Source organism: Scyliorhinus canicula, chromosome 4 (genome assembly GCF_902713615.1).
Source record: "Scyliorhinus canicula chromosome 4, sScyCan1.1, whole genome shotgun sequence".
Lineage (NCBI taxonomy): Eukaryota > Metazoa > Chordata > Chondrichthyes > Carcharhiniformes > Scyliorhinidae > Scyliorhinus > Scyliorhinus canicula.
The window spans coordinates 223527094-223547988 of NC_052149.1; the positions used below are offsets into that span (position 1 = coordinate 223527094).

Below are 20895 nucleotides of genomic sequence, written 5' to 3' on the forward strand. Positions count from 1 at the left end.
CGCTCGGAGAATCGCAGGCCGCCGTGACAATTCTCCGACCCGGATGGACCGAGCGGCCTGCCGTTCCCGACCGGTTCACGTCAGTGGCAACCACACCTGGTCGCTGCTGGCGTGAACATGGCGCCAGCAGCTGTTTTGTGGCTTGTGGGGGGCGGAGAGGGGAGTGAGCACCACGACCGTGCTCGGGACTGGCCCGCGATCGGTGCCCACCGATCATCGGGCCGGCGTCTCAAAGGGGCGCACTCTTCCCCCCGCCGCCCCGCAAGATCAAGCCGCCACGTCTTGCGGGGCAGCGGAGGGAAAGATGGCAACCGCGCATGTGCGGGTTTGAGCCGTCATCCGTCGTGACGCCAGCCGCGCATGCGCGGGTTGGAGCCGGCCAACCTGTGCATGCACGGCTGACGTCATTAGGCGCGCCGGCCGCGTCATTCGCGGCCCTCCTAGCCCCCCGGGGGGGGTGGGGGGAGAATAGGGGGCAAGGAGAGGCCTCCGACGCCGTCGTGAACCTCTCCGGGTTTCACAACAGCGCCGGGTCTTGCGGAGAATTCTGCCCGATGCATCTCAATACCAGGTGCATCACAGATTTCTGAATTTAGAGACATTTGAGGCAGTACTGAGGGAGTGATTATTCTTTTGTTTCGTAAATGTAGAGTACCCAATTTATTTTTTACAATTAAGGGGCAATTTAGCGTGGCCAATCTACCTAACCTGCACATCTTCAGGTTGTGGGGGTGAAACCTACACAAACACGGGGAGAATGTGCAAATTCCACACGACAGTAACCCAGGGCTGGGATCAAACCTGGGATCTTGGCGCCGTGAGATAGCAGTGTTAACCACTGCGCCATTGTGCTGCACCATGAGGGAGTGATTATTACGTTAAATCCGCAAAACATAATTTATAAAGTTCTCATACAGATGCACCATAGAAAGCATCCTATCTGGCTGCATCACAGCCTGGTATGGCAACTGCGCGGCTCAAGATCGCAAGAAACTTCAGAGAATCGTGAACACAGCCAAGTCCATCACGCGAACCTGCCTCCCATCCATTGACTCCATCCACACCTCCCGCTGCCTGGGGAAAGCGGGCAGCATAATCAAAGACCGCTGCCACTCGGCTTACTCACTCTTCCAACTTCTTCCATCGAGCAGGAGATACAAAAATCTGAGAACATGCATGAACAGACTCAAAAACAGCTTCTTCCCGCTGTTACCAGACTCCTAAACGACCCTCTTATGGACTGACATCATTAACACTGCACCCCTGTATGCTTCACCCGATGCCGGTGTTATGTAGTTACATTGGGCGGGATAGAAAAATCTGAGAATACGCACAAACAGTCTCAAAAACAGCTTCTTCCCCGTTGTTACCAGACTCCTAAACGACCCTCTGATGTACTGACCTCATTAACACTACACCCCTGTATGCTTCACCCGATGCCGGTGTCATATAGTTACATTGGGCAGGGTACTCCCGCAATCGGCGGGGCGGGCTGTACTGGCGCCAAAGAATGGTATGAACCACTCCGGCACTGGGCGCCCGGAAGGCGCAGAATCCTCCGCACTTCCGGGGGCTAGGCCGGCGCTGGAGTGGTTGGCACCGTGCCAACCAGTGCCGAAGGGCCTCCGCCGGCTGGCACGAGTTAGCGCATGTGCAGGAGCGCCAGCGTGTTCTGGCGCATGCGCAGAACCGCTGCCGTGATTCCTGCGGATGCGCGGGGGTTTCATCTCCGCGCCAGCCATCGTGGAGCCTGACACAGGCCGGCGTGGAGAGAAAGAGTGCCCCCACGGCACAGGCCCGCCCACAGATCAGTGGGCCACGATCACAGGCCAAGCAACACGTGGGCCACCCGAGGCAGGATCCCCCCCCCCACCCCCGGAGAACTCCGCAAGCCACCCTCAAAGCCAGGTCCCGCCGGTATGGACCTTGTTTAATCCACGCCGGCGGTACTGGCCGAAAACAGGCGGCCACTCGGCATATCGGGGCCCGGAGAATCGCCGGGGGGGCCACTGCCAACGGCCCCTGACCGGCGTGGCGCGATCCCCACCCAAAAACCGGCACCAGAGAATTCGGCAGGCAGCGTCGGAGCGGCGGGGCGGGATACACACTAACCCCCGGTGATTCTCCAAACAGGCAGGGGGTCGGAGAATCCCGCCCATTGTGTACCCTGTTTCCCCTATTATGTATTTTCTTTTATTTCCTTTTCTTTTCATGCACTTAATGATCTGTTGAGCAGCTCACAGAAAAATACGTTTCACTGTACCTTGGTACACGTGACAATAAACAAATCCATCCATCCATTCATTAATTATATAGGGCCCATTTTCATAAAATTGTTACAAACTTAGTGCTCTTCGAGCTTGAGCTACAAGGTAAGAAAACTGATAATAATTGGGTCGAATGTTCAAAAACGTTTCTTGCCAAAACTGGTTGCACATTTTTTCTCGAGACCTTTTGGCTGTTTGTTTCAGGATTTGAACTGCCTCTCACCCAAATCATTAAGCTGTTGCCTGTATATTTTTTTCCACCAAGAAATTATTCCTAATTTGGGTCACATTTGTCTTCGAAATAGAAAGCACCTGTACGTGACCAACTTTCACAACCACTGGATGTCTCAAAAGCGTTTTGCAGCCAATGATGTACTTTTGAAGAATTAAGTTGCAATGCAGTAAACACAGTTGCCAAGTGGTGCACAGCACTGTCTCAGAGACAGCAATGTAATGATAACCAGATAATCTGTTTTTGTGATTTGATTCAGTGCCAAATGTAGCCCAGGTCTCTGGGAACACCTCCTCTACTCTTCTTTGAAATAGTACTATGGAATCTTTTACATGCCACCTGAGAGAAACTCATCCGAAAGATGGCACCTGCGGCTGCGCTGCTCTCCCTCAGTATTGCCTCAAATGGCTCTAACTCAATATTGCTGTGCAATTCTAGTTCTCTAAATTGAGTTTAAGGACAGGGTGGAATGTGAAACATAATAGTTGGAGAATGGAGTCCCTTCATTGCCTTACCACTTTATTGAGTTCTTGGTCCAATTCCTGCAGTCTAGTGGAAGACCCTTCCAGCTGTTGGAGTTCCTGTTTAACATTCTTCAGCTCAACTTGTCTCTTGCTCTGAATGTCCAACTTAAGTTCTATTGTTCTCCCCAGTCCTGTTTTCTTATCTCTGATCTCATCAATCTGCCGTTGCTTCATTGCTTCTTTCTCTGCATAGTCGCCCTGTTAAAACAAACAATTCTTGATTACAGCAGTTTATGCTGGGCATAAAAAGACTGCAGACAGTCCAAGAATAAACATTAACCTGGGACACGAAGACCTTGCCACATTTGCAAAACAAATTATTCTGATACCATTGAAAATCAGGTCTTAATCCACATTTCATCCCGAGATAACCTTTATTTGACTGCCTGGCTCAAATTTAGGCCATAATCAGTGTTAGAGGATGAAAGTCTTGCATCTTTCACACCCTCCAAGCATTCCTAAATGCTTTACAGTTAATTTATCACTTTTGAAATGTAGCCACTGTGGTAATGTAGGAAGAGTGGTAGCCAATTAATGCACAGCATATTTCACAAACTGTACTGCGACAATGACACAGATCATCTGCTTTAGTGATGACTGTCGAAGGGGAATCACTCGCCAGGACATTCAACTTAAATAAAGTTCACATTACAAATTTGTTCTGTGGATGTTCTGAAGAGAAGTAACTAGAAATAGAAATTAAACGCTTACACAGTATTCTTTCTTATCGACATTGTGGATCTTAATTGCAGGCCACAAAACAATGCATCTAATACATATGGTAAGATTAGGGTCACTCCCCACCTTGCAAAAGCACACCCATCCACAGGATAGGATTGCTAAGCAGGATGGTTCACATTCGGCCAACAGTTGGTCTACATTGGCAGAAAGTACAGCACCACAGACCCAAAACAGAGACCCATACAGGAAAACAATACACTTCTGGGAACAAAAAATATTCTCACCAGCAGCTGGTTGGCCGATTCTTTCTCACTGTCCAACCGAGCTGACAACTGTCGACGAAAACTATCAAACTGGCGATCGCTGAATGGCGCACGCTCATAACCATCCAGTTCTAGCTGCATTGATAGAGAGTGGACCAGCGTGTCTCGTTTTTTAATATTTTCTTGCTGGCGATCAGCTTGGAGCTGAAGTCGACCTAAACAAGTAAAGTGGGGAGCAAACAAACTGATTCAAACATTAATCGCTTCCATCAGGAAAATTGTACAACTCACTTTCCAATCCACTGCATTGATTAAGAACTCAAATTTGCAGGCAATGTTTTGCAAGTTCCTCATTTGGAAGCTCCAATCACTGAAATAAATAGCAATCATAACATCGGATGGATAAAACCTGGTTAATTAGCACGTTCAATTCGAGATTTATTTTCTTTGCCAAATGTAGCAACTATGACTTTTACACCTCCATACACAATTGTAACTAATTACTGGCTTCATTTAGGTAATCCATAGCTCAATTAAAAGCAAAATACAGCAGATTTAAAAAATATATTAATTTACAGGATGTGGGCATCACTGGCTCAGCCAGCATTTATTGCTCTCTCTAATTGCCCTTGAGCAGGTGATGGTGATCTGCCTTCTTCAACTGCTGCAGTCCCTGTGGTGTAGGTACAGCCCCAGTGTGAGGGAGTTCTAGGTTTTTGACCCAGTGACAGTGGAGAAATGGCAACATATTTCCAAGACAGGTTGGAGAGTGGCTTGGAGAGGAACATCCAGGTGCTGGTGTTGCCATGCACCTGCCACCCTTGTCCTTCTAGATGGCAGTGGTTGTGGGTTTGGAAGATGCTGCGGAAGGAGCCTTGGTGAGATCCTGCGCTGCAGCTTGTAGATGGCACAAGCTGCTGCCACTGTTCGTTGGTGGTGGAGGGTGTGAATGTTTTGGAAGGGGTGTCAATCAAGTAGGCTGCTTTGTCCTGAATTCTGGAGATTGGGAATAAAAACAGAAACTGCTAGAAAAGCCCAGCAGGTTCTGCAGCATCTGTGAAAGGAGTAACAAAGTTCAATGACCAATATGACTCTTCTACAGAACAAGCTTCGTCAATCTCTGCACATAACTCAAGTTGCTCATCTCTGTTACTTTTCTAATACATCTCTTTTGCACTCTCTCCCAGGTCAGTACAAATGTGAGGTTATCCATTTTGGTAGGAATAACAGCAAACGATATTATTATTTAAACGATAAAATATTAAAGCATGCCGCTGTGCAGAGAGACCTGGGTGTGCTAGTGCACGAGTCACAGAAAGTTGGTTTACAGGTGCAACAGGTGATTAAGAAGGCAAATGGAATTTTGTCCTTCATTGCTAGAGGGATGGAGTTTAAGACTAGGGAGGTTATGTTGCAACTGTATAAGGTGTTAGTGAGGCCACACCTGGAGTATTGTGTTCAGTTTTGGTCTCCTTATTTGAGAAAGGACATACTGGCACTGGAGGGTGTGCAGAGGAGATTCACTAGGTTAATCCCAGAGCTGAAGGGGTTGGATTATGAGGAGAGGTTGCGTAGACTGGGACTGTACTCGTTGGAATTTAGAAGGATGAGGGGGGATCTTATAGAAACATTTAAAATTATGAAGGGAATAGATAGGATAGATGCGGGCAGGTTGTTTCCACTGGCGGGTGAAAGCAGAACTAGGGGACATAGCCTCAAAATAAGGGGAAGTAGATTTAAGACTGAGTTCAGGAGGAACTTCTTCACCCAAAGGGTTGTGAATCTATGGAATTCCTTGCCCAGTGAAGCAGTTGAGGCTCCTTCATTACATGTTTTTAAGGTAAAGATAGATAGTTTTTTGAAGAATAAAGGGATTAAGGGTTATGGTGTTCGGGCCGGAAAGTGGAGCTGAGTCCACAAAAGATCAACCATGATCTCATTGAATGGCGGAGCAGGCTCGAGGGGCCAGATGGCCTACTCCTGCTCCTAGTTCTTATGTTCTTATGTCTCAACATCCTTCCAAAATGTGATGCCTAGAGTTGCCACAATACTCCAGCTGAACCCTAACCAGTGTTTTACAGAGGTGGAGGATGACTTCCTTGCTTTCATGCCCTATGTTTGCATTAATAAAGCAACAGATCTCATATGTTATTTTAAAACTCCGTCTTTTCAACTTGTCCTGGAACACTACAAAGATTTATGATATACATATATAGTTACGTGTTTGCGTTTCTACACCTATTTTAAAATTGTTCCATTTAGTTTATACGGAACAAAGAACATTACAGCACAGGAACAGGCCCTTCGGTCCTCCAAGCCTGTGCCGGTCATGACACCAACCTTTGCCAAAACCCTCAGCACTTCCTTGTGCCATCTCCCTCTATACCCACCCTATCCATGTGTTTGTTAAGATGCCTTTTGAACGCATCTCCTCATTCCACTAAAATGCATCATTTCACAATTCTCAGTATTAAGTTTCATTTGTCATGTGTCTTTTATTTTCATTCTCCTCCTCCTCATGTTTTACTATTTTGGGAGCCTCATGTCATCTGCAAACTTTGAAATTATGCCAGGTTTTCCTAGGTCCAGGTCGTTAACACACATCAAAAAGTGCAGTGTTCCTAATACCATCTCCTGGGGAATATCTTCCCTCCAGTCTGAAAAACATGTGAAAAAAAAAAATGAAAATCGCTTATTGTCACGAGTAGGCTTCAATGAAGGTACTGTGAAAAGCCCCTAGTCGCCACATTCCGGCGCCTGTCCGGGGGGGCTGGTACGGGAATCGAACCGTGCTGCTGGCCTGCTTGGTTTGCTTTAAAAGCCAGCGATTTAGCTGAGTGAGCTAAACCAGCCCCATCTCCTGGGGAATATCTTCCCTCCAGTCTGAAAAACATGTGTTCACGACTCTCTGTTCATAGGCCAATCTCATGCCCACATTTCCACTGTCGCTTCAATCCTTTAATGGGTTTACACGTGCACGAATCTCAGCAGCCATCATCCCAAGTTTCCTTAGGAGTACGTACTAGACATTAGCTTTCAGCATGTTGAAAGGACTTACAAAATATCCTGGTCACCAAGGTGTTCTGCACATCAAGTCCAACAACAAAAACCCTGGCTTCATCACCAAGTTAATTAACCCAGGTCCCTTTTAAGGTGCTTTTGCTACAAGCCTTACTCTTCCGATATATTAAGTGCCAGGTGAATACTGACCAGAACCATTGCTCCTAGCTACAATTTCCCCATTTTGACTTAAGTCTACCACACAACGGAAACTTTTAAATGGGTTGGAGCAATCTCTCCTTTGCATGGTTGAAAATACTGCTCCACAAAGAACTACTCGAATAAATCTTATGCAACACAACTTTAGCCTATTTTAGCCCTTCTTTAGACAGCGAGCACATCCACTTCTCAATGTCCTGAAGTGTATCCAGATTAAAGTTGGCATCAATCAGGACCATCAGATGCCCCCCAGTCTCTTTCATCCAGTATAGATCCACTCTATACTTGGTCAAAGCTGAAATACAGCACATTGGGTCACTCACCACACGTTAACCTTCTGTCTCCCAAAATAGTAAGCAGAGTACACTAGATCACCAATGTGACTGCGAAACAAATTATATGATTTCACTCCTAAATAGTCAGCTCTAATTTTAAGATTATGTACCCAGGTTCTCAATTCCCCTACCAAAAGGAATAGTTTTTCTGCATCTATCCTACCAGGTCCCTTTATTATTTTAAATAACTTGAATGGATCACCCATCAACCTTGTAATCTACAGTAAACACAAACCAGGTTTCCAGACCTTCCCCTTGTAACTTAACTCCTTAAACTCTGATGTTATGCTCGTGAATCTGTACTGTAGCCCTCTCCAAGGCCATTATGTGCTTCCTGAAGTACTGCAGTCAGCGCCTAAATCCAGATCCCCGGAGAACACCACGGCCATGATTTCAAGGCCTTACTAGCCACTGGCATAAATCCCGTAAAGGCGGCTAAATCATTTGAGAGGCCGTAAATAGGATTTGTGCCAGCAAGATTTCAGTTCAGGATCTTCTACATAATCAGGTTCACATGTGGGAAGGTGTGAGCCTGCTTTGCATATATTAGCACACATTATCATTTCATCCGGCCCAAAAATGAAAACCAGTTCTGATGACCACGCTGAGGGTGCATACATAAGTATAGCCCCAGATAGTGAGGGACATGCCCGGGAGTGCCCCGATGCTTGTCTGGGAGTTGGGGGGGGGGGGGGGGGGGGGGGCGATATTTGTGCAGATCAGGATACCCTCTAAAGATGATACCCCTGATATCTAAAGAGCATTGCCGGCTCTACCAGGACCCGCCCCACCCAGATTCCCTCCGCACAAGGTGCCAGAGAATCTCGAGTGAAAACCCAGCTGTGCAGCTGGAAAGAGGCACATCAGCGTTCACTCTGAAACTGACAATTTTTGGGACGATTCCACCCCACTTGCAATCAGATAACATTCCCATTCTAACCCGACCCACTCCCTCCCCTGCTTCTCAATTAATTTCCAACCCCCTCTCTCAATTTTGGGAATAATCGCTCCTACATGTTCCTTGTAAGGACAAACGGGTGAGAGTAGTTTGCAACTCACAAAAGGACTTATGGCAAAGATGCAAAAGTAAAACATCAGAACATGCAAAAGCTAAAGAAACATTTTTTCAAACTAATTAATGGATCAAATCAACAAGGTGCGTACATATTAGAACAAGTGTAAGTTCTAAAACTGAGTCAGAATTTTAGATGAAAGTTGAAATGTCAGCTAGAAGTTCCTTTGTAGTACCTTGTTCAACCAGCATCTCTGACCTTTGTCGGTTGAGTTTCTGACACCTCTGGTTTACCCGATCAAGTTCGCGTTGGCGATCATTCAGCAGTCTCTCTTTCTCATTCACTGTCCTTTGGTGATTGTGGTACTTGTCTTGAAGCTGCTCATCCGTCCCTTGGAAAAGCTGAATTACAAAGCGGATGCAAATATGTCATTGATAAAAGCGAGTATTATTATTTAGTTAGAGGAGTGGTACAAATTAACTGGTGTTGACCTGGATCGTTGAAGAATACGTTCCGTTCCAAAAAAAATAGATGTGCGTGTGCGAGCGTGTGTGTGCATGCAAACACATTCTTACAAGCGCATGCCTACAACACTTATTGCAGTACAAAGGATTTTGTTAGGGTTGCTAGTCATTCAGGATTGGCCTCGAGTCTCCAGGAATTGAAGATCAATCCCCAGGACACAGTGTGTGCAGTCCTGGAAAAAAAATCATTGGGGTATGAAAAAGTACTTTTATTTTTGTAATTTTCTTTGAAAATGTTTCTTAATCGGATATAAAACTATTACAAATAGGAGAAAAAGCATCAACCAATTGGATAACAAGTCCTTTTGCTTTCCAATTGGTGTAGGAAGGCAGTACATCACAAGGTTAGCATAATGGCTGACTAACGGTTGCAGTGTGAGGCAAGTCATGTGAAGAAATCGTCAGGAATATATTTAATCAGTTGTTGGCCCAGATATTGTATCCTTGCATGTTACATAGCTTTGGGCTCCTTGGCTTTTCTGAAGACGAAGGGGAGATGGATTGATGAGGGGGAAAAATGAAGGGCCATAGAGAAAGAGAGAAGTGGGACTCATTGCATAGCTCTTTCAGGAATAGGCACAATAGGGTGAACTGCCTCCTTCTGTGCTGTTAAGATTCTATACCTTGCATATTCCATTGTCCGAGTAAAATGCTCCAGAGAAATCAGATCCTTTGACGAAGCAGACCAGAAAGAAATCCTTTGCAAAATCTACAAACCTATTGATGGTTCATGAGACAACTAAACACAAAGGGCGCGATTCTCCGCAAACACTCCGGGTTTCACTCCTGCGTCGGAGGCCGCTCCTCGCCCCCCCATTCCCCCCCCCCCCCCCCCCCCCCCCCCCCCCCAGTGGGCTAGGAGCGGTGTTGCGAGAAACTCGGCTGCCAGGCCTCGACGCTTGCGGCAAAGCGGCGCGCCGAGAATGACGCGGCTAGCGGCGCATAAGTGACGTCAGTCGCGCATGCGCAGGTTGGCCGGCTCCAACCCGCGCATGCGCGGTTGCCGTCTTCCCCTCCGCTGCCCCGCAAGACATGGCGGCTTGATCTAGCAGGGCGGCGGAGGGGAAAGAGTGCGTCTCTTAGAGACGCCGGCCCGATGATCGGTGGGCACTGATCGCGGGCCAGTCACCTAACGAGCACGCCCGTGGTGCTCGATCCTCTCTCCGCCCCCCACAGACCCCACACTTACCTGTCGCGTGATGTTCACGCCGGTGGCAACCAGGTGTGGTTGTCACCGGCGTGAACCCGTCAGGCCGCTCGGCCCATTCGGGCCGGAGAATCGCTGCTTGCCGTTTGGGGGGTGTGGGAGAATCGCGGGGGGTCCCAGAGCGGCCCTCCTGCGATTCTCCCACCCGGCGTGGGGAGCGGAGAATCGCGCCCAAAGTGTCAAACTAAGTCACACATGATAAAAAAAGTCCCAGATTAAATCAAAACTCCATGTGGATACCACAATTGATTGTCTTTTCATTGTAGTATGAATTTGGATTCTTGCACCTACCTTTAAGATTCTGCAATTCCTATTGGTCTGGACCCATTAAATTCAACATTCATTTAAATATGGCAATATATATAAGCAGATTCCTACAGTTGGCCTTTAATTTCCAAGCTAGCTACATTGAGTCAGTATCCACACAGTCCAACATTTCTGACAAATGCTGCAGCAAGAGAAATACTTGAATGGAAGCTCCTCAATACTACAGACTATTGATTTCCCAAAGGTGAAGTGGACTTCACCTTGCAAAAATATACAAAATTTGACATGGGAAATGTAGTTAGGAAGGATGTTTGCCTGATTGTGGAGTGGGGATCTAGAGCAAGAGGACACAGTCTCAGAATAAGTAAAATAATTAGGACTGAGATGAGGAAAAATTTCTTCAGTCAAAGGGTGTTGAATCTTTGAAATTCTCTATTCCAGGGGACTGTGGAGGCTAAGTCATTGAGTATGTTCAAAGCAGAGGCTCACAAATTTCTCGATACAGATGACATCAAGGGATAAGGGAACAGTGTGGAAAGATGGCATTGAGGCAGAAGATCAACAATGATCCAGTTGAATGGCAGAGCAGGCTCAATGGGCAGAATGGTCCATTTCTGCTTCTATGATCATCTCTCTATGGTCAAATATGAATTTTCATCAATGGACCTTGATTTCTTTCAACTGGAATCCACACATTTTATATACTCTAACCTTACTGTATCTTACATCATCTGAGACAATGTTATTCTTCAAAAATTGCAATCAGAAATTGCATTATTGTCACACAGCGCAGATGGTCACAATTTAAAGTTTTGCTCGTTATTTAATAATAATAACTTTTTATTGTCACAAGTATGAAGTTACTGTGAAAAGCCCCTAGTCGCCACATCGCCGTAAGTTGGTACTGGAATTGAACACGCGCTGCTGTCTTTGTTCTGCATCACAAACCAGCTGTCTAGCCCACAGAGCAAACCAGCTCTCTAGATTTTCCATGTATTTGCATGTAAATATTAAATATAGGATGCACAAAAGTTTACAAGCATAATATGTTGAGATAATTATAGAATTACACAGAAAGCCAAGCAGTTCAGCCCAAAAGGTCCATATTAGCTTCACACTGGAGTACTTTCACAATATAGACTGCAATGGATTAAGAAAGTAGCTTATCTTTTTAAGGATAATCAGGGATGAGCACCAAATGCAGATCTTGCCAGTGGTACCCACATTCCATGAATGATTTTTTAAAAGCCTCCTCTTCTTCCATCGAACTGTATCAGCATAACTATTATTTTCTTCCACATGGTTAACCTAGCTCCTTCTTAAATGTCACCCCAACCACTCCTGATGATACCATGAGAATGAGAAATGTTGAAATAGTTAATTGATCCTCCTAACATGTTCGTCTAATTTAGTTTGGCCATCCCTGTCAATTATCACAGGAAACAAATAAGAACATAAGAACATAACAGCCCAGCTTCGTATTTATTTCTCCTTGATCTTCATTTCAGTCTTTTCTAAGACTGAGACTGAGAGGGGCATCCCCGACCACAAGGAGAAATCATTAATTAATCCGTTCAAAAACGGTGGATATCAAGGGAAACTGGAGCATACTAATCTTCAAACTATTCCTTCCCAATAAAAAAAAGCAGAGCTGCTAATTATATGATGGAAATGAACCAACTTGATCTTTTGAACACTGATATCATTCTGTCTTTATGTAATTTATCCTAGCAATTCCAGCATAGGTACAACCCACCACAAAGATAGCACTTAGCAAGATAATAATTTTAGAAGTGCCTTAAGCTTCTACCTAAATGAATAATAGCACTCCCCTTTTACACCTAACAATGCTGATTATGTAAAAGTAATTAGCAATGTAATTATTCACACCAGATATAGATCAAATTAGGTTTTTTTGGTAACCTAACAGTACTATTCCACATCAAGGAAACAGAATGTTACCAGTGGGCTGCATGCACTGCAAATAACATAATCACTCGGATATACAATCTTAAAACAATTACAGTACTAGCAGGGCTCAATAAATGCAAATTGCCTTGAAGTCCAATGATCCTCGTTACATAAATAGGTAAATGTACAACAAGTCCCATTGAACACACATAATTTATTACATGCAGTAACAATTTGTCTATTTGCAGCTACTGCATAAGGATTCAGTTCTACTCCTACACAACATCAACTTGCGTGCTACTCAGTCACCCCTCATTAACCACAATAGAGATGGGTGTTAAAAAATAAACTTAGGTTCCTAGTGACAGGGAGTTTGCTGTAACAGCATGTATTTTTACATTTTTTAAGCCATTTTATTTCCAATTAGCAGAGATAATGTTGTGCTTTGTCAAATACTGTTGCTCAAGATTGAGAATAGATTTAAAATTAAAGGCAACTTTTCTTAACAAGTGCCTTTGGTAAACTTTTCGGGAACCTGTAAAATTTCCAATCCAGTATTTATTTTCCGCTTTTTGAACATAGGAACAGAGGCAAGTCATACAGTACCTGCCCCACCATTCAACCAGATCACGGCTAATCTTCAACCTCAATGCCATTTCCCACAATATTCCCATATTGTTTAATATCTTTAATATCTAGAAATCTACCGATCTCTGCCTTGAACATGCTCAATGACTGAGCTGCCACAGCTTCTGGGGTAGAGAATCCCAAAGATTCACCACCCCAAGCAAGGAAATTCCTCTTCAATTACCTGAGACTGTGTCCCCTGGTTTATAGGAACCCATCAGGGCATAAGCCAGGGGAAACATCCTTGCTGCATCTACCATCAAATTCTGTAAGAACTTTGTATGTCTCAATGAGATCATCTCTCGTTCTTCTAAACTCTTGAGGATATAGGCCCAGTTTCCTCAATCTCTCCTTATAGGTCAATACTACCATCCCAGAATTCCTTAGGAAAGAGACCACATCTGTACACAATAATTCAGATCTCACTAAGGAGCCATACAATTGCAGCAAGACATCTTAATTCCTGGACTTAAATCTTCCTGCAATAAAGGGCAGCATACCATTTGCCTTCCCAATTGCTTGCTGCACCGTCATTCTACCTTTCAGTAACTCATGAACATGGTCCCTTTGGATATAAACACTTCCCAATACTTTTTCCATTTAATAAATACTCTGCATTTCTGTTTTTCCTCCCAAAGTAGATAGCTTAGCCTGTTTCAGCCCCCTTGTAGCCTCCTTGCATCCTCCCCACACCTCTCATTCTCACCTAGTTCTGTGTCATTAGCAAACTTTTATGTAGGATAGCTTTAATTGATTGCTGGTCAATACATGGTCAAATGACTGCAGTCAGAAACACAATCACAGAATTTCCACAACTGGCAAAAGTTTGGTGCTGCTGGTGTTCGTGTTTTTAAATGAAGGCTGCCTCCGCTTCTTTATAAATGCTGTTGAAAATGACAAGTTTAAAATATAAATTTCTGCTCTAGACCGCTAAGCACTGACTCTTACTGGAAAGTGAAGTGGTGACCTTGTCCAACACAAGATGGACTCAACCGTTACGTTTTCCACAGTTGTGCAATCTGCTTGCTTTTTACTGTCGAACAAAATTTGTGTTCTGAAGAACAGGCCAAGGAAATAGTTGAATTTAAATATACTTCCAATGTTATTGTTAAGAACATGGAGCATCGCGCTGGCTTCTTAACAGAACAGAGACTAACCTGCTCCATTTTCTCCTCCAGTTCTCGATTGTCCTCCTCCATTTGCTTTTTCCTGCTTTCAAGAGCTTTGATGTCATTGTCAAGCTTCATCACTTTTGTCAAGTTTTGGTCAATTTGCAACAAACGCTCCTGTAAAAAAAATAATAATCCAGTTCATAACAGGCCAGCTTAAATAAATCCAATCAGGTGTTACGTGCAGCCAATGCAATAATGAAATGAAATGAAATTGAAAATCGCTTATTGTCACGAGTAGGCTTCAATGAAGTTACTGTGAAAAGCCCCTAGTCGCCACATTCCGGCGCCTGTCCGGGGAGGCTGGTACGGGAATCGAACCGTGCTGCTGGCCTGCCATGGTCTGCTTTAAAAGCCAGCGATTTAGCCCAGTGAGCTAAACCAGCCAGTAATGTACAATAAACACAAAGACAACACCAGAAATTCTGCAGGTATGGAAGTACAGTAGTTAAGTTACTAGACTGGTAATCGATAAGAACAAAAGAAATAGGAGCAGGAGATTTTGAAATTCTTTCATGGGATTTAGCTGGGGCCGGCAAGGCCAGCATTTATTGCTCATTCCTAACTGCCCCTGAACTGAATGGTTTGCTCAGCCTTTTCAGAGGGCAGTTAAAATCCACATTACTGCACACCTGAAGTCACGTGTAGGCCAGGCTAGGTAAGGATGGCAAATTTCCTTCCCGAAAGGATATCAATGAACCAGATGGATTTCTATGTCAATTAATGAGTTTCATGGTACTTCATTTTGGAGGCTTGCTTTCAATTCCAAATTTCATTCACTGAATTTAACTTCCACCAGCTGCTATGGTTTTAAGGTTTTCTCTATGGCATTAGCTAGGGCATATGGATGACTAGTCCAGTGAGATTATCATTATGTCATCAACTTCCCCCACTAAATTTACTGAATGACCCTCATATTAAGAAATTTCCATGTATTTCAACCCTTCAAAACTATTACTCATGTAAAAATCGATCCCCTATTTGTTGGTTAAAAATGTAGTCTTAGAAACTAGACTTTTACATTGGTTTATACGGTGATACTCTATCCATCAGTAACGCTATTATAAGGGGCTAATAAACTACTCCCTATCAATGCTTTCTTCCCCCTGCAATTTTCAATTTTCACTCAGACCTATTACTTCCTGCTTTTCTGAACCAAGAACATCCCTCTTTATTATGCATCATGCAACCACATCTCCATAATGGCTTTTAGGTCAAACTTATTTATTTTGTGGCCACCTAAAATGGTCGCCACAAAGATCAATGGGAAATTTGGCCAAAGACAGAACACAGACAGGCTGCAGCCTGCAAATATACAAAGGATGCAGATCAGACTTTTTCAGAAACTGACACAGGACAAAGGCCATTAAAAAGGCCTTTCCGGAACAATGGGCTCCAGGTAGAAACTAACAATAAGTGTCAGACTTGGTGGCATCTATTTTCCTTATTTGGGAAGGCCTATGTGCCTCGGACACTGATGGCCATGGCTGACCAAGACCTGCCCAGCCATCAAGCTGGCAACCCTTAATTGGTTGAGATCAATCAGGGAGATCGAGCCCCGATCGATCGATTGGACAATTCACCTGGGACCGCCCAAAAGCATGCGGAACTCCCAAAGGATAAACGGTGCTGCGCAGCCCACCACTCGCTCTCTCAACTGCAGTATTTGACTGACGACAACAACCGTGACCCCTTCACCAGCCAAGCAGAGGACCATCCACGCCATCCACATTGGGACCAGAGCCGAAGACACACACGATCAGCAACAGACATCCAGCACTGCCAGACAACATGATTCCAGATGAGGCCATATCTGCTCTGTACTTGCCAATCACCTGGAAGTTAAGTTAAGGTCTTTCTAGTGTATTAGCTTAGAGTTGAACTTGTATGTGTGTGTGATTAACATTAACTTTGTGTGTGTGAAATAAACTATTATTGTACTAAGCAATTTGTGGTAATTTGTCCATCGTTTCTGCGTTAAATACACACTGGTTTAGAAGATACAACAATGTCTGCCACAAGTTCATCTATCTTGTTAAAAATGCTTCTGAATCAGACTAAGTGCGTTTAATTCGAACCATTTAACCATTTTTTGCACAGATTTGACCATATTTGCTGATGCACTATTACAGTTGAATTGTTTGTCCCTTCCTGATGCACTCTTTTTATGTTTATCCAAATCATTAGACGGTTCTATAGCTTTGACATTTTTGCTATTGTTTTATAAGTTTACCCTCACCTGAACCCCTCCCCTTTTTTTTTAAAGTTTAAAGCCATATAGCCCTATGTATAACCCAGAGGCTTGAACCAATAAACCAGACATTTCAATTCAATTAAATAAACAAATCTAGAATAAACTGCAAGCATCAATAACAGTAACAGTACCCATAAAGCTAATAGATTGTCGGTAAAATCTAAATGGTTCACTGATGTCTTTAAAGATGCGCTGTGGAGGTTGCTTCAGGGAACACGGCACATTGAATTGTTCCACCTTCGGAAGTTGGGAAAGCTCACCAGTGTCTGACTCCTTTAGTTTCAATAATAGTTCTCTTTGGAGAATACAATTATTTAAATAATCTGTTGTTTCTATTTCGAGAGGGAGCTACAGATAAGAAGCAAACAATCACAAAGCAGGTCATCGAGAGATGGACTTTACATTTAGATTCATCCAACAACGACGGCACAGTAGTTAGCGCTGTTGCTTCACAGCCCCAGGGATCCAGGTTCGATACCCAGTTGCAGCCGCTTAGGTGTGGAGTCTGCACATTCTCCCCATGTATACATGGCTTAGAAAGGGTGGACGCAAAGAAACTGTTTCCGTTAGGCGAGGACCCGTGGGCACAGCCTTAGAATTAGAGGGGGTAAATTCAGAACAGAAATGCGGAGACATTTCTTCAGCCAGAGAGTGGTGGGCCTGTGGAATTCATTGCCGCGGAGTGCAGTGGAGGCCGGGACGCTAAATGGCTTCAAGGCAGAGATAGATAAATTCTTGATGTCGCGAGGAATTAAGGGCTACGGGGAGAATGCTGGTAGGTGGAGTTGAAATGCCCATCAGCCATGATTGAATGGTGGAGTGGACTCGATGGGCCGAATGGCCTTACTTCCACTCCTATGTCTTATGGTCTTATGTCTGCATGGGTTTCCTCCTGGTGCTCCGGTTTCCTCCCACAGTCCAAAGATGAGCGGGTTAGGGGATTGAGTGCAAAATTGCCCAGTAGTGTCCAAAGGTTAGGTGGGGTTGCTGGGTTACCGGGATAGGATGGAGGTGTGGGCTTAGATTGGGTGTTCTTTCAGAGGCCGGTGTAGACCCGATGGGTCGAATGACCGCCTTCTGCACTGTACATTCTATGATTCTATGACAAAAAATGTGCTATCAAATCTGCCATTTGAAGAAACAGAAATAAAAGAAGAATTACAACAGCCCAGTTACTAAGCTCATAACAGAAACAATGAACAGGATTTCCTGATCCCGCAAAATTCCTACCCGAAGTCAACGGATATTTATTTAGCAGATCCGTGTAATTTTCCATCCTCCCTGCGATGATCCCATCACAGACAGGACTGGAAAAACCCAGACAATGCATGCGATTACAGGGCAGCAATCCCATCATGAGAAACAATTTGCAAAGTAAAAATTCAAACAGATTATAACCGTCACCTAAAACTGTAAAGGCAAATAAACACTTTGACATTACTCCCAGATATCTATTTTGCATAAAATATACAGCACAGTAATAGGCCATTTGACCCAACTGATCAATGCTGGTGTTTATGCTTCACACGAGCCTCCTCCCATCCTATCAGCATTTCTTTCCTGATGCACTTATTCGACTTGCCCTTAAAACGCATTTTAAAACCCTTGCCAAAACAAATAACCCTGGGTCACTTGAACACTGGAGCAGCCAGTCAGAACATTACAGATTGACGCTTTGCAGCAGTATACTTCACAGCCATACATAAGGACATAAGAACTAGGAGCAGGAGGCGGCCATATGGCCCTTTGAGCCTGCTCCGCCATTCAATGAGATCATGGTTGATCTTTTGTGGACTCAGCTCCACTTTCCCGCCCGAACACCATAACCCTTTATTCCTATACATGTGCGTTAGTGTGAAATCCTGCACCCCATGTACGTCACACCCATATGGAGCGCAGAGGTGCTAAACTTGATCTTTTGCTTCTGCTAAATTGACTAATCTCAGCCAGGGTATCAAGTGTTATCGAAATTGAGCGAGAAGAGGATCCACTCAGCTGCAACTCTCCCACCCCTCCCCACCAACCATTGTCAAAAGGCCTGTTGAAACTTGCCTAGTCTCTAGGCACACTCAAGATCACATTTCTGCACTATTAGAAAGGGAACAGAAACAGGGTGATTATAGCAACAAATTAGGCATTTGGCCCATCAAATTCCATCCTTATAAGATAACAGTATCCAGCTGGCGTAAACAAATATTTGGAATATTCTTGGTGTCTTTGGAATCTTTAGTTAAATATATATTCCACAAAGTTGGTAGCACCAAGAAATATGTTTATTCTACATGCTCTGTCATTTTTTTTCTTTGCTCCAGCATGCCCACAATGAACAAAACTGCCAACTCATGACAAGATTTTTTACATTTTTTGGAACTGGGCGTCACTGGCTAGACCAGCATTCCTAATTGCCGTTCAGCTCGCTAGGCCATTGCTGAGGGTCTGGAGTCACATGTAGCCCAAATAAGGATGGGCGAAGAATCATATTCCATTCCTAATGGTTTGATAAAAATGTGATCGATTTGACTCATTTTCTCCCATGAAATGCAAGTTTTAGCTTTCTTTTGGGGGCAAATGTGGACAAAGGATTGTATTACTTTTCGACAATTCATGGTTACTTATCACTCTGTAATGGTGATTGCACTTGATTAATGAATCCCTCTGTCAATTGTGTAGAGCATCTAATAATGTTAAAAACCCATCTGGATTACTGATGCCCTCTAGGGAAGGAAATCGGCCATCCTTATTTGGGCCATTGCTGAGGGTCTGGAGTCACATGTAGCCCAAATAAGGATGGCCGATTTCCTTCCCTAGAGGGCATCAGTAATCCAGATGGGTTTTTAACATTATTAGACCTTTAATTCAATCCAGGTTCTTATTGAATTCAAAATCCACCATACTGTCATGGTGGGATTCAAACCTAGGTCCACAGAGGATCACCCTGGGTCTCTGGTATACGAGTCCAGGGACAATACTATTGTGCCACGACCTCCCTCCCAACTGATTAGAACTAAACTGAACTATTCAAAATCATTTCATGCAAGGCCCTTGAAAGGAGAAATAAAAAAGGATATTTCCATCTTATCAAACCCAAGTCTGGTTTCAAACCCACCCACGGAAGTGAAAGGGTACAGTGCCAATCCGACTGCGGACACCATTTGCCACACTGCGCCCATTCCAACTCTAATAATGGAACAATTTATCTCTTTGCAGGACGAGCTCAAGTAGATTGTGATGCATTTTTAAAAAAGATTCCCCAATGCAATGTTGTCCACGTGGTTGGTTAATTGAAAAGACAAGACACTCCCTGGCTACTCAGCACATTGACCATCATATGTTTTACTGGTAATGTCACTGGGCTAGTAATCCAGAGGCACAGATTGCTCCAGGGACAGGGGTTCAAATTCTACAGGGCTGTTTCATGGGTTAGATCATATGGAAATATTACAAAAACTAGACTTGCATTGCCTGGAATACAGAAGGTTAAGGAGTGATTCGGTGTTTTTTTTTAGGATTTTGAGAGGAATCAATTTGCTAGGTGAAGAAACATTTTCCATCAGTGGGAGAGCCTAGGACAAGAAGTCATAATCGTAGAATCAGAGCTGGGCCATTTTGGAGAGAAGTTGGGAAACACTTTTCCTGCAGTGGGAGGCAGAAATGTGGAAAGATCTCACTCGAAAAACTAGAATTCAGCTCACCGTAGGTAGGGTTCAGAATCCCACCATTGTTATTCCAATGGATGATGTCTGGAAAACGAGGAATGTGTTGGGGGGGGTGGTTCCAGTAGTATCTGTATTTACCAATCATCCACTCCGATCACGCCCCCAATTGACCAGGCTGGCAGAACTGGCAGCAACCAGTTTTGGAGTGTCTATCTGGATGTGAGGCATGTAAGCTTTTTGGTACAGAATTACTACAGTGGAGAAGGAGACCATTCACCCCATCGCGTCTGCACTGACCTTCTGAAAGAGCATCCTACCTAGGCCCACTCCCCTACTCTAGACCCATAACTCTGTAACCCCAAGTAACCCAGGTGTACACTCTGGTTGAATACTGCAACGTGAACAGGTACTCCTGTGATGCTTTTCTTCAGCTGCAAAGGCAAGACACACTGGGATGACTCAGTAGCTATGCGAGGTTCGCATGGTGACTGTCTGCACCTGATGTCAGACCAGAAAATTACAGCTATCTGCTGCTGTGCTGCCAGGACCAGAAATATTACAGGATGGCCCATCTTGGAGAACATTGGGGCCACTTTTAAGGTCTGCCATATCAGTGTCTTTCAATATTGTGCAGCCTTTGAGTGTATTTGCATGTAAATAAACCAATTCTGCTATTTTAAAATTGTTTGATCATCAAACTTGCTTTAAACTGCACCCACCACAACTTCACACCTTTTGAAGAGATT

At 44.2% G+C, this 20895-nt stretch overlaps 1 protein-coding gene across 5 annotated transcripts in view; it reads right to left on the reverse strand.

Annotated features, from left to right (window-relative positions):
- rad50 (RAD50 homolog, double strand break repair protein) overlaps positions 1-20895 on the reverse strand; it is a 254033-nt gene that overhangs the window by 164262 nt on the left and 68876 nt on the right. For all 5 annotated transcript variants that reach the window (XM_038796143.1, XM_038796144.1, XM_038796147.1 and 2 more), the window contains 4 exons: positions 14228-14356; positions 8770-8935; positions 3989-4182; positions 3015-3221 (listed from right to left, as the gene is read on the reverse strand). In XM_038796143.1, the coding sequence (XP_038652071.1) occupies positions 3015-3221; positions 3989-4182; positions 8770-8935; positions 14228-14356 (696 nt within the window). The remainder of the gene's footprint in view (positions 1-3014; positions 3222-3988; positions 4183-8769; positions 8936-14227; positions 14357-20895) is intronic.